General features: G+C 42.5%; 1 protein-coding gene across 2 annotated transcripts in view; it reads right to left on the bottom strand.

The window, feature by feature from the left end:
- Positions 1–17,567, bottom strand: part of ano10a (anoctamin 10a) — a 31,181-nt gene extending 13,614 nt beyond the window's left edge. The window contains exons 1-11 of one of the 2 annotated variants that reach the window (XM_064345375.1): positions 17,401–17,567; positions 15,912–16,062; positions 15,283–15,480; positions 14,127–14,261; positions 13,847–13,966; positions 12,475–13,044; positions 11,741–11,796; positions 11,307–11,381; positions 10,831–11,013; positions 8,476–8,667; positions 7,968–8,096 (exon numbers count right to left, since the gene is read on the bottom strand). In XM_064345375.1, coding sequence (XP_064201445.1) covers positions 7,968–8,096; positions 8,476–8,667; positions 10,831–11,013; positions 11,307–11,381; positions 11,741–11,796; positions 12,475–13,044; positions 13,847–13,966; positions 14,127–14,261; positions 15,283–15,480; positions 15,912–16,050 — 1,797 coding nt within the window. In that variant the 5' untranslated portion in view covers positions 16,051–16,062; positions 17,401–17,567. The remainder of the gene's footprint in view (positions 1–7,967; positions 8,097–8,475; positions 8,668–10,830; positions 11,014–11,306; positions 11,382–11,740; positions 11,797–12,474; positions 13,045–13,846; positions 13,967–14,126; positions 14,262–15,282; positions 15,481–15,911; positions 16,063–17,400) is intronic. The other variant, XM_064345376.1, reaches the window with a different exon arrangement.
- Positions 17,568–17,715: the final 148 nt, after the last annotated feature.

Below are 17,715 nucleotides of genomic sequence, written 5' to 3' on the forward strand. Positions count from 1 at the left end.
AGAAATTGTATTTATTTGAAACTGTACCGAATGTACAAAGTGGATGAAAACTGACAACTGTACATACCCACTGATTCTTTTTCTGTATGTAAGCCAGCACGCCAAGGTTTTTTTGGCAACCCGCTCAAAAACTTAAAATGTAAGAAAACAATTCTTTGACTGTCTTGTCAAAAACAGGTTAGTAATGGTCAAGAAAAACCCAGTATTTAACAATGCTAATAAAGTGTAGCTTTATCTCATATAAAATGCATAAATGTTAAAATATTTAACAGTAATGTAAATATAACCAATGAGAATGTGGTGCAGTATATAAAGTACGTTTTAGAACTATGTCAATAGTAATAATACAAAGAAGAAACAACTTCTTTGCTCTTAATCGCAATTCCACCTCAAACAATTAATTGTGGAGTATAGGGTTACACAATCCGCACAACACACACAAGTAAGCATGCATGCTGACACGCATGCATGCTTACTTGTGTTCATGTAATGGTCACAGATGTACCCTATTCAATCGAGCACTGGAGATTCCTGTTACTGCTCATGAATCTGTGGACTGTATTTCGGGCAAAAACCACAGTACTCGCAACATGATGAGATTTATAGATCTTCTATAGTAGAGAAATTCACATCTGGCCCTCAAAGCTAATAGTACTGCTGTTTTTTGTCTCCCCCTCCTATCAGTCTAATCTTTGGCCAATCAGTGACATTAATCAATCAATTAGCTATCAGGTAAAAAGGAAAACCAGCAGTACTGTTGGCATCGAGGGCCAGATCTAAATATCCCACCTGTAAACTGCGCAAAAGGATCAACAATGTTATTCTAATGTCCAAGGGGCTAGAGTTTAGGCAGCATGATGTATTTTTGGGTAATGGGTATACAGCTGAACCAGTCGGATTTAGTGTGGCGTAGTGGTCAGTGTTCACTAATGGCTGTCTAATGGTTACTGGTTGTTAGTGCACATATGCGAGTTATGGGATGAAATCCCCTGAGGTGAGTTACTCAGCCTGAATGACCTTCGAAAAACAATCCATCTGAAGCTGGGTTTATTTACTGAATACAAAACGCACTCACATACACACACATAAAAACGCGCGCGCGCGCACACACACACACACACACACGCTCCCCTACCCATTCTGTTTCTCTATGATCACAGACCACAGTGGAGCTAGAGTCAGGCTGTCCCTGAACTTCTGTAACAATGCGATGGCAGGAGCACACAGGGTGTGATCACCAGCACCGAGCTCAAAGATAGCGGAGGCAGTGAGGGCTGTCCCATCCTCAGCCCTGAAGGGCCTGGGGGGCATCAGCAGTGTTCAGTTCCAGCATTAACCAGGCTGGCCTGACAGATACAGGCATCCCCCCGACAACTTAAAACATATGCGCCTCTATTCCACAGTCTACAGGGCCATAGGTTAACACCCAGAGATTTGTAGATTCATAAAAGTGAAGTTATTTACTGATCTGATAAGAAGTGCAGTGTATCCAGGGGATATCTTCACCCCAAGGTTCACGTCTCACTTCAACACTGTAAATGTCAACAATAATATTATAAAACTAGCATAGAGTCCCTCTCTTTGGTCTGTGGTGCTTTGACAAGCCCAGATATCAACTCACCATTCCAAAGAAATATGCCTTTAAGTTCAATCAAACGGATGACAGGAACTTGGAAAGGGGGTTTATGGAGCTGGATAAGACTTGGAGCTGTAGAAGTCTTTTCGTTTTTACCTGCACAGTGTTAGATATGTACAGCGAACAGACACTATTTTCCAGGAGAAATTGAATGCTCTGGGGTTCAAACAAAACAAATAACAGCTCTGACAGCCTTATCTAAAAATCAATACAGAGGATTCTGAGAGGCAAAGCCAAGCAGTGCAACACTGTATAATCTCAGCAATTCCCCTCTCCCATGGATCCTGTCTGTGACAGCTAACAGTCTCTTTGCCCTGGGTACAGCCAGTAGTCTATCTGCTCTGTGTATAGCTAGTCTTTCTTTGTGTACAGCCAGCAGTCTATCTGCTCTCTGTATAGCTAGTCTTTCTGCTCTGCGTATAGCTAGTCTTTCTCCTCCGTGTATAGCTAGTCTTTCTGCTCCATGCATAGCTAGTCTTTCTGCACCGTGTATAGCTAGTCTTTCTGCTCTGTGTATAGCTAGTCTTCCTGCTCTGTGTACAGCCTGCAGTCTCTCTTCCCTCCATGGTGTCTGCTCAAGTGTACAGCTGGCAGCCTCTCTTCCCCATGTACATTCGACAGCCTCTTTTCTCAGCATACAGTGAACAGTCTCTCCATTCATCCTAGGATGTGAGGCACATGTTGTGGGATTCATAAGTCCTCTGTCATAGAAGCTCTTTACTGTGGACAAATGGCTCATGAGAAAGACATCTATGCTAGGCTCAGTTTGAGGAGGCCGACAATTACAAGGTTACACGTTTCAGTCTCGACCCTTGAGCAAAGTACTTCACAAACACAAACTGTTACAGAAAATATCCAATTGTAGAAAGTGATAATATTTTTTTTTAAAAAGAGTAAAAAAATGCAATCCACATAATCTGCCCTGGATGCGACTCACAGGCTAATGAGTGATTTCATTTCCCTAACACAATAATGCTATGCAACGCTCAAAACAGTGCTGTGGAGAATGCACACAAGCAGCACACCTTGATTCTCCTTGATTAAAGAAAGGTTCAGACCCACCTCAGTTTTCAACCCAGTCAGTTTTATCTGAATTAATAATTCAAAGTTATAGCTGCAAGCAGCAATTAAGGGGTCTAGTTGGAATCATTTTCAATTTTCAATTAAGTTGTACATAAGTACAAGTTCGTTCCTTGACAAAATAAGGGGCCTTTTTGAAACCATTGCTGTGAATCTGAGCACTGACATCTGCAGTATGCTTTAATTCAACATCTTTGCCAAGACATTCTTGTGTAAAACTGCATGCAGGGCTTTGACATGGTGACTGCAGACCCATAAATTCAGACTGGATGAGAGACTGGTCATGGCACCAACCTGCCTTCTCCAAACAGTGAAGTACAAAAGCCCATTCATGAAGCTATCAGCACAATGTCCAAGCAATCAGAATGAAAAATTAATTCTTCACATTTTCTATCCTTTTGCACATCCTTAATTGAACACACAGAGAATTCTATAAAGCCGACCATCACAAATATATCTGCTTTCGCAATCAAACAACATTTCTATTCAAATTACTGTCAGTTACCTTAGCAACGATGGCTTTTTAGCATATAATTTCATATTATAAATCCATATCAGCACTCAATGATTAATCATTCAATAACTGCAGAGTGAACAAGGGTAACAATAAATATTCTACAACTGTACAACATGCACTATATGTGGAAAGTAATCATGAATCTGGTTAAAAAATAATTTAAAAAAGCCTTTTTACAAACTGTCAACTATATAGTAAAAGATCCTTGCTGCATTTCTGAAAGGGGTTCCAATTATCTCCTATCTTGCAAGACTCATTCAGCATAAAAATATATAAATATGCATATGTCAGTCATCAGATTAACACTGCCATGATAACTGTGATGGGAACTACTGATTGTTAGATTGCATACACTATTGTATATATAATAATAGTAGACGTTTCTGAATGACATCTTGAACATTCGTAGAGAAGTGCTTGTATTATTCAGAACATGAATAAAATGAATATTCATACGCTACATGGCCTTGTATGTATGTGGACACCTGACATCCAACATCTCATCCAAAATTATGGGCATTAATATGAAGTTGGTCCACCCGTTGCTGCTATACCAACCTCCACTCTTCTGGGAAGGCTTTATACTAGATATTGGAGAATTGCTACAGGGATTTGCTTCCATTCAGCCAGAAGAGGATTAGTGAGGTCGGCTGGGAGGCCTGGCTTGTAGTTGGCTTTCCAATTGATCCCAAACACCTTGCTGTGTGCCCGGGGTCACTGTCATGCTAAAACAGGAAAGGGCCTTCCCCAAACTGTTAAGGAAGCACAGAATCATCTAGAATGTGAGTGTATGCTGTAGAATTAATATTTCCCTTCACTGGAACTAAGGGGCCTTGCCAAAACCATGAAAAACAGCCCCAAACCAAGAGGTGTCCAGATATTTTTGGTCATATAGTGTACAATGGGCACTCAAGGAACACATACACCTGAACTCCATCCAGTTACATACTGAGGCACTCAAGCTCCACAGCAGCCACTGAAGGATCATTAAGAGGACAGCAGCCCTTAGCTACAGTGGGTTCACAGGTTGACTGCAGTAAAGAATGTTACTCAAGTGATCACACTCTCACAAAACACTAGGCTTTCAAAAACTCTTTCAACCCACAGAGCCAGGAAAAGGGACATTTTCTGAATGTGATAAAACTACAGCCTTATGACAGCACTGTAACTGAGATCCTTAGCAGCTAGAGCTTAACTTTTTACATACAAGACACCAAGCCCTTAGAACTCTATGCAATTTGGCTTAGAAGTAAACAAACATATTTATATCAACATCTTTAAACAGGACAGTGAATAGACAGCATGCACAAGCATTACCCCTCTGTGCTTCCAATTAGAACTCACCGTACATCGTGTATAGTAAGTGCTAACACAGGTTCTGAGGCTCTCTGGTAAGATCTCTCACAGTAGTCATTATATAATTGGGCAATATCCAAATGGCATCTTACGGTTTACTCAGCTCCCAGATGCTTCTCTATCACAGCTCTCTCAATCTCTGTTCCTTTCGGTCTCACACACACACACACACACACACACACAAACACACACACGCACTGACTGAAAAATGCCAGCTCTCAGCCACTGTTGATTACATGCACTCCTGATAATTAGCTCATTCAGCTGTACAGCCTGATCTTACGCTGTTAATTAAAGGCCAAACTGAATCTGAAAGCTGTCACTTTCTTTCCTCGATGGCTGTCAGCTTTCATAAGACAGAGCTTGGCCCATGTGACAAAGGGTGGCAGAAGGGGGGCACTATCATCTCCCTCACAGGCATTGGACATTGTTTCCTCTGCAAAAACCAGAGGCCTGAAATAAGCATATGCACCAAGGCAGCCGCTGCAGCTGCATGCAGTAGCAGGAAGTGACACAGCATCGCCGCTGATGCACTCACCACAGCCTCACTAAAGCCGGTCTGTGGCTCTGCCGTATTCTCACACAACTGGTGCCGACTGCGCCATAACCTGCTTTACCGTCTCTTAATAGGATTTATGCTGCCGTGCTCCTTTAAATAAAGAGAGCTCCCAAGTGGTTCAGTCAGCAAAAGCGCTCACTAACAGTGCAGACCGGGCCTTACATTCACCATTTCAAGTCTCACCTATGTCATGGGTGTATTATAACCACATTTCCACAGAGGGAGAACACAACTGGCCTCACCCTGGAAGGCGGATTTAAGTCTCCAAGGGTTCTGTGGTTCACCACAACATTATTTCCATCCAAAAAATGTGGCAAGTGCCAGATACCAGTCAACACCGGGAAGAGATATATACTCTCTTGTATAACTACGTGGCCTACAGGGTGATAAGTAAACAACGGCTTGCAGGCAAGAGCACTGTGTGTGTGTGTGTGAGTGTGTGTGCGTGTGTGTGTCAGCTGCAGTTCTCTTGGTCCACAGGTGTGGGTGGTATAGTGCTAATGCTGATTCCAAAATGGGAGAAAAAGGAAAAAACCTAATGAGAAAGACAAATAACACTGAAATACTTTTTTTAGAGTGGTAATCTCATGATACTGATGACTAATGTTAATGTACAAAAGTGCTTGGTTAAGGAATGTCTTGGCCATACTTTTCTTTTTTCGGTTTTATAATAATAGAATGGTCTCCATAACAGTTCCCATTTCAAATCATTCCTTTCTTCAGCACTGGTCTCAGTTTTAAGATCTGAAAACCTCAAATCATAAAAAACACAAAAAAATCAATCAATCAGCACTCATTCTCCTGGGGCCGTTCCTGTCGCTGTGGCCACCCTGTTGCCTAGATACTGTTCTCAGCAAGAATGTAATTACTTCAGTATCATGTACCAGAAAAAGAGCTATGGCACTGCACAGTGTCAATCAACTAGACACAAGCCTTTGTGGAGGGTGAATCTTGGACAGGACAATTTTCAACCCGAAATAAATCCACAGATTCTTATAGGAAAATAATGTCTCTCGATACACACTCATTACTTTAAAATTGACACAGGCAGGAAAAAAAACTTACAAACTCAGAATCCAGCATTAATCTAACACAACATTGAGTATTTATATCCACCATTACAGGGAATCCCAAAAGCTTATCTGCAAAAAGTATTAATTAGGGCTGAAATTTTCATATTGCATCTGCACCAGAATTGATTTTTACCAGTAGGTCTGTGGGTTGGTCCATGATTAGAGACACATTTCTATACTGCTAGGACTGAAGGTGTAGTGAAATACAGAAGCAAAGAGCACCCATCAGTGCAGAAGCCTTGGTCCAGTTTCAGTTAGCCATTTACAGAATTTCCCGTCCTTCCTCTCAATCTGGAATGGCAAATGGAGCCTCTTGACATACAGCTGTGGTGCATGCACCCTGCACAAGAAGCCGTGCAGCGGAACTGTGTGCACTTGCTTAAGCCAGCCATTATGTGCCACACTAGAGGCCACACAGAATGACAGGACAGCTAAGGACATCTCAGGAATGACAGCTGGTAGCCATGAGCACCTGCTACGTGGATAGGGGAAGATAATGCAGCAGTAACCATGGAAACGCTGGCCAACTTACACACATCTCACCGCTGACAGGATGAGGCCAATTCTGTCCTGTCACTGCTGATTACCTGTCATAGTCCGCTCAGGACATATCCAAGGCTCGAACCTGAGGGCCTAGCCTGCACTCATGGTAAGAGCCTTTATCAGCTCAGCCACTTGGGAGCCCTGGTATGTTCTTTGTTAACAAGAACGACGTTTTCGCCTTCCATGGGCTAGTGAGGAAACGGCTCCGCCTCTCACTTCTTTCTGTCACCATGACACACAGATACTGGAGAGGAACTGCCAGTCATGCCAGCTATTTTGTATGTGTGCCTCCGAAACTAAAGATGAGGACAGGCAGGACTCAGCCCCCATGCTGCCCCTCAGGGTAGAGCCTCCTGGCACTGCACTCATTAGTATTACTGGGGAGGCACACTGTGCTCCGCTGACTATCAGGCGTGAGAGTCTGACAGATCTGTTCACAGAACCTGAGCCATTGAACAATCAGGGATTTATTATTTTAGTGTAGACTACTTTGTCCCATTCAGTGCAGTCATCATAATTACGATTCTCTTCTAACCGGTGATTTTCACTTGTGGAGGAGGAGAGATGAGCCAGATAGAAATAGTACAACAAACAATGCATAAGAAGACCACGAGGGAGCTGTGTGTGTCAGGTGAAAGGTGTGTGAAAGTGTTAGCCATGGTGTTTAGGTAGAGTAATAGTGCCTGATTTTGCATTGGGGGCTAACAAAAGGCCTAAGCTCCGCAAAGTTCTCACATGCCACCCTTTGCATGCAATCCAATCCACTCGGTTTAACCCCTTGCTCTGCACTGCTCCAGCCAATCCCCTGGGTTGTTCATCGCTGACATGCAGGCATGTAAACTGCGCCCTCCGGAGAGTCTCTCTATTTCTTCAGATAATACTGCATAGTAGCAACAGCGCTCTCAGGCTCAATAACGTACACATGCACAGCTGTAATTATTCCAGCAAGGTAACAACAGCTCTCTGGCACCACCAGCTGGACACATAGAGCTACTGCAACATGATGTTCCACACGAGAGCTTAATACCAATTTGGTTGCACAAGGGCAGTTGTTGACTTATGGTGCATGTCCATGCATGCAAATGACTATTAACAAAACTGTTCTCCCTCAATTTCCCAGGGCTGTGAAACAGCAGAGAGAGGCGTGAACACAGGGCAGAATGGTCACAGGGCATGTTCAGCAGGGGTTCAATGAGGCCTTACCTCTACTGCCACCACCACCAGAATGAGCTGTGTCTCTGACTCAGGAAAGTAGGCCTTCATGTGGGGAGACATCCCGATCAAGGCACAGTTGGTAACAACGGAGATAACGCTCATTGTCTCGAAGGCAAGCTGCAAGGCACAAACAAAAAGGAAGCTTCACTCGTCTGAACCCCAGCTTTAATAAATGTACAGTCATAATGCAAATGAACCAGTCTGTAGTCACTCAAGGGCCTAAAAGCTCCAGACGTCTATTCGTTGGTGTCCTTAAAAAAAACTTTGCTTAGCCAAAAAAGCACCTCATCAGGAAATGAGAAAAAACTTGTTCCACATGGAATTTTAACACACTTTATAAGTCACAGAGCCACTTAACAGTACACCTAATGAAGAAACCCATCTATTTCTGCACCAAACTCAAAGCAAACTGGAGATACAATGTGTTTTACGATGCCTACTTACAGTAAACTTTCAGAGCCGGCACTGTTTCCAGTCCAACCAACAGGAGGCTTACCTGCCACACGCCAATGTCAGCGGCGGGCTCCGAGAAAGGCCGTTTGAAAACCTTGCACATCTTCAGGGCGTCCGAGTAGACCTCCGTGACGTTGTTCAGGACCACCAGCACAGCGGCCAGGGGGTAGACACAGGAGAACAGGCTGACATAGCCGAATAAGAGGAAAAGCTCCAGGTAGTCATCAAAGGTGCCCTAGAAGAGACCAAACATTTAATCCATAGGCCAGCAGTCATCATATATTCACAAGGCCTGAAATGAGCACCCATGAAACTGCCAAGTGTGAGTAGCGGTTGTTTGTGGCGTGTAAATTATCCGGCTTTACGAGACACTTTCCCTTTAAAATTCAAATCAAGTTTGAACCCTTTTGATGAGCACACTACAGTTTGCATTTATTGCACAGAATTCAATTACTTGACACAATAAAAACCCCCAAACAGCCAGATATCCCAAGACCTCAAATAGACAATAAGGCTTTTAAACACATTAAAGTATTCATGACATTTAAAAGCATTAAAGTATTTCAATGCATAAAAACCAAATACAATTAGACCCGTTAGCCTTATAGTGTACGCATTACTCCAAACATGAAATGAATGTTAAGGGAAAGCTGGATAATGCACTGACAGCACAGCCACTTATGGTATTACAGACTATGTGGCAGTGTTGCTGATTGGACAGAGTCTAGATTCTACAACTGGAGGATTAAAAATTTCAGATCTTATGGACCAAATCACAACAAGACAACTCGCAGCTACAGCTAGTATGTTCAAAGCAGAATCATTCATCACAACACATTACAATGAGTTTGGCATTTTGGAAATATTAAAATTTGTCCACTTCTGTATATGCTAGTATGTTTACCACCCAGTTCCGACAGGGGGCTTTGTTGATGACCCTAAATTATTTTTAAAATATATATAAATTATAGATTGTCCACAACAACTTAGCCTCTCACCATTAAGCTAAACAGGAATTAAATTTAGGAAAATAGCTAAGATAAAAAGGCGTTACTTATTGGACTGTTATGGACATGGAGCTCCATAAATGTTTGGGACAAAGACATATTTTTTCTTGATTTGGCTCTGTACTCACACACAATGAGTTTGAATGTATTTGCTTGAAGCAGATAAGATGCTTCTTTATACTTCTGCTTTATTCTGCTGCTGCCTTCAGCAGTTTACATCACCAATAAAGACAGGCAAGCCAGTACCTGTGGCAGTCATACATGCCCAAACAATCACACCCAATCACCAGGTTTCACAAGGGGTGCTTTGGATCTTGGGCAGTTCCATTTTGCCTCCACACTTTGCTCTTGCCCTCGCTCTGCAGGCTCTTTAAGGTACTTCTTAGCAAACTGCAACCTGGCCATCCTGTTTTTTCAGGTAACTAGTGGTTTGCATCTTGCAGTGTAGCCTCTGTTGTTCTGTTTGTGAAGTCTTCTGCAGACAGCAGTCACTCACACATCCCTCCTGAAGAGTGTTTCTGATCTGTCGGACAGGTGTTTGGGTTTTTTTCTTCATTTTGGAGAGTATTCTTTGGTAACCAACTGTAGAGGTCTCCCTTGGTCCACCAGGCCCTCTGAGATCACTGAGCTCACCAGTGCTCTCTTTTTTTTAAATGTTCCTAACAGTTGATTTTGGTATGCCTCAGTTTGGCTTATGTCTCAGACTCTCTTCTTATTTCTCGGCCTCATAACAGCTTCCTTGACTTTCATTGGCACAGCTCTGGTCTTTATGTTGACAAATGCCAATAATAGATTCCAGAGGTAATCAAAACTAGATACTGAAAGCTGTCTTATACCAGCACTAAGGAAGCAATTGAACAGAATCAGAAACACCTGTGAAGTCTTTTTTCCCCAAAATCAAAATGGTGCCCTGAAATGGGGGGACTATGTATAAAAAGTGCTGTAATTTCTACTTGGTGAAACCAAAATGTATATAACTACCCTTTAATAAAACCTGTCAATATGCAAATTGTAGAGTATGGAGCCAAATCAATAAAAAAATATGTCTGTCTCAAACATTATGGAGGGCACTGTAGGTACAGTGCTGCTGTACTGCTGTAGAAAAGAGTAATGGGTCATCTGAGTCAGCGATGACTGTGCTTACTGGCCTGACCCCTCATTGGTGATCCGTTAGCGGGTCATGTAAGCTGCCATGGATAATAAATGATAATGCAGTTGAACATGACCATACTGCAGCTCTTGAGGTGACTGTCGGTATTGATTCCCAGCTGATGCACAGCAATGCTTAACCCAAATTGTTTGAGCATGTAAAATACGAAATATGACTTTCAAAAACAGTTATGAAAATAGAGGCAGTTTGCTAAGGAAACTGAGCCAGGAAAAGAACTCACCAGATATGTGTACATGTCGGCCTCCAGCCTGACCTGCTCGCCAAGTGGCAGCTCCTTCTCTCCCATAATTCTCTGAATCCTTTTGTGGACCTTTTTGTTGCGTCTCTTCTGGAGCCAGTAGGGCAGAAAGGCCTCCATAATCTGATTCAGTATTTGGGATGTGATCAGCAGCGTAGCCAGACTCTGAAACCAGACAAAATCCAGAGGAGCAGAGGAGTACCGAGTAACTAATGAGATCAGGACATTTTTACAGAAAAGCCAGAAAACAAAAGGGGGAATAAGCAATTTAGCTGTCCCAGAATTTGTAAAAATATACAGCATGGCAAAGAAGACATCGTACGATATGATAAGACACTGGTTTCAGTCTACAAACCTGAAAATTCTTCATTTGATGGCCAGACTACAGCATGATATTTTTGTCATGATTTAACGGCAATGTTTGCATCCTGCACGCTCGCAGAAAACAATGAACTCACCTGCCTCAGAAGAACAATGTCTTGCATCACAAAGGCGATGTAGAACAGAGAGGCGAAGCAATTCAGGAAGTTAAACTGAGAAGAAATAATTCATTAATCATTAGCAGCAATTACGGCAGAGCCATCATTTCCGATGACATTTACAGTTGTGATTACCAAGTCGAAAAACAAAAAAACCAATATGTATAAATAGCAGAAAATGACTATTAACTGACATAAGTGTGCCAGTGCTCACCTTCACATTTCAAACCACACCTAACAGGTAGTTCTCCGGGCCCTTCACATTACAGTCATGCATTACTTATATTTATATTGCCAGACATAAAACACAGCACATAGTTGTGGTTTCAAAACCCAAGGAAGAACAATGATTTGAAGAACTGGGATACACACACTGCCCACTAACATTAGTACAACATAATCACTGTACTTACCACCAGAACTTTGAGAACCAGGTGATTTTGATATGATGATTCTAATCTGTGGTTTTCTAAATAAAAGAGAATAAAACATTCAAACTGGGCTAAGAGCAACTAACTTTGGACTGCGTCACAACAACACACTTCATAGATTTTCCTTCTTTCGAATGAATAAAACATCCTACTTTTCAGTTACCCTTTTCGTTCCCTTATTTCATTAGACTTGAAAAACTGATTTAAAGTTAACATAACAATTCATGAAAATGTGAGGCATGTTAAGAACATTTTTTTCATATTTTGAAAAGGAAAAGTTGGAGTTTTACTTGTTTATGATTCATTCAGTAGTAGTTTTGTTATAATGTAGTTGGCATTATGATGGAAATGTATATGTTGAGTATTTTACTCAAGACAGCCTTCATTTTGTGCAGGCATGCGTTGTCTGTGTGAAACAAGTTGATGAAAAGCTAAGCACTACTAAGTCTGTGATGGAACCAGCAAGTGGTGTCAAGAGAAGGAAATGACAAAGCTTGAGGATTTGATTCCTGAAGTACATCATACACTGAAAACAGAGAACACAGAACGCAATGCTTGAGGAGAATGCACCACCTGTGAATTATATTTGATATAGTAAATCTCAATTCAATCCTTTCCAAGCATTCACTTCCACCACTGAAATTTGCTATGGGTGAACATAACTCTAAGCTGTAATTTAGTTGTGAAAATGGACGGGGGGTGCCAGTGCAGCTCACCCCACTCGGTGAGGAACTCAGCGGCGTAGCGGTAGAGGCGGTTCATGACCTCGATGACCACGGCGTAGATGATGCTGGGGACGTAGAGCAGCAGGCTGGTCCAGACGGTGGGCTCCTCCCTGTGCAGCCACAGGGCCCACACCTCCATCTCGAAGTAGACCATCATCACGTGCAGCGACAGATACAGGCAAAACAGCACGAAGGGCACCGACACCAGGTACATGCGCAGGTGGCGCTTGGCGTAGGGGAAGACGGGCTCCTCGCGGCCGGTGACGGGGTTGAGGCCCAGCGTTCCGTGGAAGCCGGGCCGCGGCTCCTCGAAGGCCTTCTTCCTGCTGAGCGTGCCCCAGCCGTACGCCAGCGAGGCGCTGCGCCGCTTCCACACCTCCAGGATCACCGTCGACCACACCAGGTTGAAGATGGCGAACAGCACGTACTTGTCGTAGCTCTCCCAGTCGAAGAGGTAGTAGGGGATCCCGAAGAACGCCATGGGCACCAGGGCGATGGTGAAGTACTCCAGGAAGCCAAAGTACAGGGCCATACTCTCGCCAAAATATTGTCGGATGTCGTCTGTGCAGTGAGTAGGAACATACTGTAGAATCTGCATTCAATCATCAGCTCTAAGAACTAAAAGGTTTCAGTGCTTTTTTTCTCTTCAGTGGTCCTTTGAAGGCATTCCAACATTGCCCTGATATTAATACTAAATATGTACCTGAACACATTGATTTACTACTGTTTTCATGTAGTGTAATAGATTAAGATTAGAATTGGTGGTTGGTGAGGTAAATTCCTACTCATCACTGTAAAGCGTTCAAAAAGTGCTATATAAATTTAATGATTCATTCATTCATTAATATACTCTTGTTCTCACAAAAACATGTTGGTTAATAAGTGCAGTAGTGCGATTCATGTTTTCTAATGATTACTCCAAAGTTGACAGGAAGCTGTACTTCTGAATCCCTTCCCATTCTCAGGTAATCTTTAAAACTATAAAAGCTATTTCAGCAGTATCATGTCCTGTCCAGTCCTGAATAGTTTAATTTGTAAAAACCAGAGAAAAATATGAAGAACTACCACATCAGTATGACTTCTCTCAATATTCTCTTATTCGAAGAATATTGCGAATCTCTCAATATTCTCTTATATGGAGAATGAGTGATGGCATTGTGCCGATGTGGAAGATTGCTTTTTATTCTGGTCTTTGTTTTGAGGATTGTTTCTCCTCTCTCCAGACTCAAAGTGAACTGCGAGAGAACTTGTTTAACCTTTTCTTCAGTTACACATATTCAAAAACTTAAAGCACAAAGGGCATATTCACACAAAGTAAATAATATTCAGCATACTGGATATTCAACTCTCTCACTTGACTTACCAAGGGGCTGATAGGAGAGCTTGACCTTTTGATACCAGGAGAGTGAGAGTCTCTTCAAGTCCTCTTTCACATGAAGAGGGAAAATCTGCAGCAGTATGCCCTTGGACTGCATCCTGCGTACTGATTTAAACATTGCACTGCCGTCATTTTCCATCTACTTAAATTAACGCACACCCACAGCCCACACAAACTCATAACAAAAGTATGTTTTGTTGCTCGACACTATGAAAAGAGCAACACTAAAGCCAGCACTGACACAGTGGGACAGTGACAGACTTACTGATGGACTTCCCTGGGTACAGCTTCATCTGAGCGTATCCGGGAACATGGGTCTCTTCTCTGGCCCGCAGCGTGTCCAGCTCATGCTTAATGATGTACTGGCACTCCGCTGTACTGAGGAACCCATCACCGTCACCTGCGTGCCACAGACAAAAGTGATTCTAAAGAGCTTTGTTCCATAATAATAATTATATATAATAATAATTAGTGCTATATGTAATATTCATCATTACGATCAAAGCTGGCCTGTTCAGTCAACACAGTACTTACTGTTCTGACAAGAACATTTGCATCACTGCTATCTCGCCAGGAAATGAAACAAACAGCACTGTCTGTAAGTCTACACTGCCCTGGTACAGAACAAAACCCTAACCAAATCGCCATCACAAGGGACCTGCAAATAGCAGCACCTTCTATAGACAAAACAGAACCCAGCACTGACAAATCATCAGCACAGCACTGACACAGAACCCAGCACTGATAAATCATCAGCACAGCACTGACACAGAACCCAGCACTGATGCATCACCAGCACAGCACTGACACAGAACCCAGCACTGATAAATCATCAACACAGCACTGACACAGAACCCAGCACTGATACATCACCAGCATAGCACAGACACAGAACCCAGCACTGATACATCACCAGCAAGCACAAAAGTGATACTGCACCTTGCACTAATGCATCCTCAGCAATGCAGAGCTGCTGCAGCGTTTTTTGCCTTCCTCACAAAAGTCACACATACTCTTTACAACATCTCCACTGTCAAAGACAAATGTGACCACTATAACTGCTTGTTTAAAACACCACATCTAAAGTACATTAATTATTTTTGAAATAAGGGATTATTGTGACACATTTCCTAAGCAGAAGAAAAGATGCCATATGAATATAACACATGTGAAACAATCAATTTGTACATCTGTATGTTGTATGCAACACCTTACTCAGGGGTACAATAACTAGTCACCTGCTATAGGTTCTGCATACACTACAACACAGTGCCACCAACCAACATTTTAATAAATTGTTACAGCTCAAACAGTTGGCCTCAATATCATTTCAAAAATCCTCTAAAATGCAGGAAGATCCGCACAATCAGCTTAGGGGTTATAATAGAAGTGTGACTGTGCACTGTGTGCAACTTTTGTACCTTGGAAGGATTTGAAGTTCTCCTTGTTGGCATATGTGAACCCTCGCATGGATCCATCACTGAACTCCTTCACAAGGCCGACCTCCTCAGCCCCCTGCAGCAGCCTCAGCCATGTAGCACCCACAACAAATACGTTGGGGTTCCCCTTCTGATCGCTCTGGGTCTCCAGGGGCACCTGGTCCACCAATAAGTCGGTCCCTTTCAAAACACAGGCCACAAGCATTTTAACCAAAGGGTAGGACAAGTGCATTATCAAATGGGCAAAGAGACAAATGCATCTGATACAATGCGTTCAGCCACAGCAACTATTCCTGAAATTTGAACTCGAACTGTGCATGCCGACACAATGCCCCAGACTGAATTTAATCCAGCTAGAAATCAAGTGCAATCTCTTAATGCCAGAGTTGAAGAAACCCCACCCAGGATTACAAGTCAACAATAAAAACATGAAAATCATACAAATTGCTCCATGCAATTATAACTGCACAAATTAGGAATCAGTCATTTAATACACTGAAAGAGATGGCCATAAATGTCAGGAATAACAAATGTTGGTTGAAAGTACCCAATACTAAGTATAGCAATGTTGTATTTTCATGCTGTGAAGCTGTTAGCACCAGATTACTTACCTCCTTGCTGCTGTTTATCCTTTATTCTGTCCAGCAGCCATGTGACTGCCTCCTCTTTAACGTCTTCGGCCAGCTCGATGGCCACCAGCGGGGTGAACGCGTGCCCATCACTGTCAGAAACTGACACACCTTTTTTCATTTTCTACGCACCCTGCAGAATACAACAATACACTAAATGATTGCGTTTTCTGAAGGTCTTCTGTGACATAAAAGATAATCCGAGCACGAACTTTTCTCATCTATTTGCCAGCACAATGCTGTGTCCACATGTATCTTAAATTCACAGATATATGCCCTATAGCGAGGGCACGTGCAATGCACACCGAGAATAACCACACAGTGCGTTTTACAGCCCCAGTGCAATCATCTCATTTTCAAATACAGCGCATATAATTAGGGCCTGATTTGAATCCACATCGCCTGCACGTGCATTACTCAACTGCACATTCAAATGTATTATTTGAATAATGTAGTTATTGTGTTCTGAAATGTGTGCATACTTATGGGGAAACATTTTAATCTTATAAATGAATGACTGTTAGCTGATGCTGGTGGTGCAGTCTCTGTAAAATGTATTTTATTTGTTATACCCATTCCTCAGTTTATCCCAAATCGTACTCTGGCTGGCAACAGTCAATGCAACCTCCATCGTCGAAGAGACGATTTTGCGGTCGTCCGATCAGTTATGGGTTTGCCGGTACAAGATAAAACGTTATCACCGGTCTGTGTAAACATCTCATGAGTAAACTTCTGAGAACATCGCGTGAAATACCACTCCACAGGAAAACGTAGCCTAACCTTTTCCGTATGTCAGCTTACTGCGTGGCAAGCACTATCGTGTCGCATTGTGTGCAAGTGTTTCTTTATACACCCGCTTGTTCTGTTCTACAGTAAGACAAAAGTGATACTCAAGAATTATGTGCAGAACTTCCAAACAGTGACAGAACATTCCGTCACGAGCAGCACGTTCCTTCATCCTTTATTTTTTCCCCAACAAACAAACCAGTAATGGTTTTCTCATCCGCATTATAATAATCAGTGCTCATCACATACTTGTGATCTTATATGTTAAGGGTTAGTCGTACCGTAGTCGAATGCTTTACACCGTATTTATGGAAACCATTTCAAATCTCACTTTAAATTGAACGGTAACGACCACTACATTCCAATGGCTATTCAATATCGAAAAGCATCGACATAGTTGTAGATAATTACTGTTTTAAATCGTAACCTACTATTACACTTCTCTGAATCGCAGGGTGGAGCCTAATCTGCGTATTCAATGTTCTGTCGACAAATGGTTCCTGGTCGTTTTTAGTAAGGTAACGTTAGATTAAGTTTTGTTTGGTTTACGATACGAGTTGTTGTCCCGAGGACAATTAACAGGTTAGCCTATATGAAACCAATATGACACAAAACACTGTGAATGAGGTTGCTAGGCCTTTCGCAGCGAACCAAACAGCATTTCTAACTAGTTCCAGCAACTTACCAGGCTGGTCCGGTTGCTTTCAACGATTACAAATATAGAAATCGACCTCTTTCGGTAGAAGCTTTAATTGCCTATTTACGGGAACTTGACTTTTGACTGCTGTCTGTGTATAGCAAGCAGTGCTGATTGTAGCTAGTTTCTCCACGTCACTGACGCGACAAGCAGGCGCAGCAGGATAGAGCACTGCGCGCACACACCCTCACCCTAGAACGGGGAATGCACTGTTTGTTCCAAACGGGAAGTTATTTCGGTACAGTGCATTAGGCTGAGCTACCACCCAATTCAATCATCAAGGTTGCTAACGCAGTTCACTCC

Source organism: Anguilla rostrata, chromosome 1, assembly GCF_018555375.3.
Source record: "Anguilla rostrata isolate EN2019 chromosome 1, ASM1855537v3, whole genome shotgun sequence".
In the NCBI taxonomy this organism is placed as follows: domain Eukaryota; kingdom Metazoa; phylum Chordata; class Actinopteri; order Anguilliformes; family Anguillidae; genus Anguilla; species Anguilla rostrata.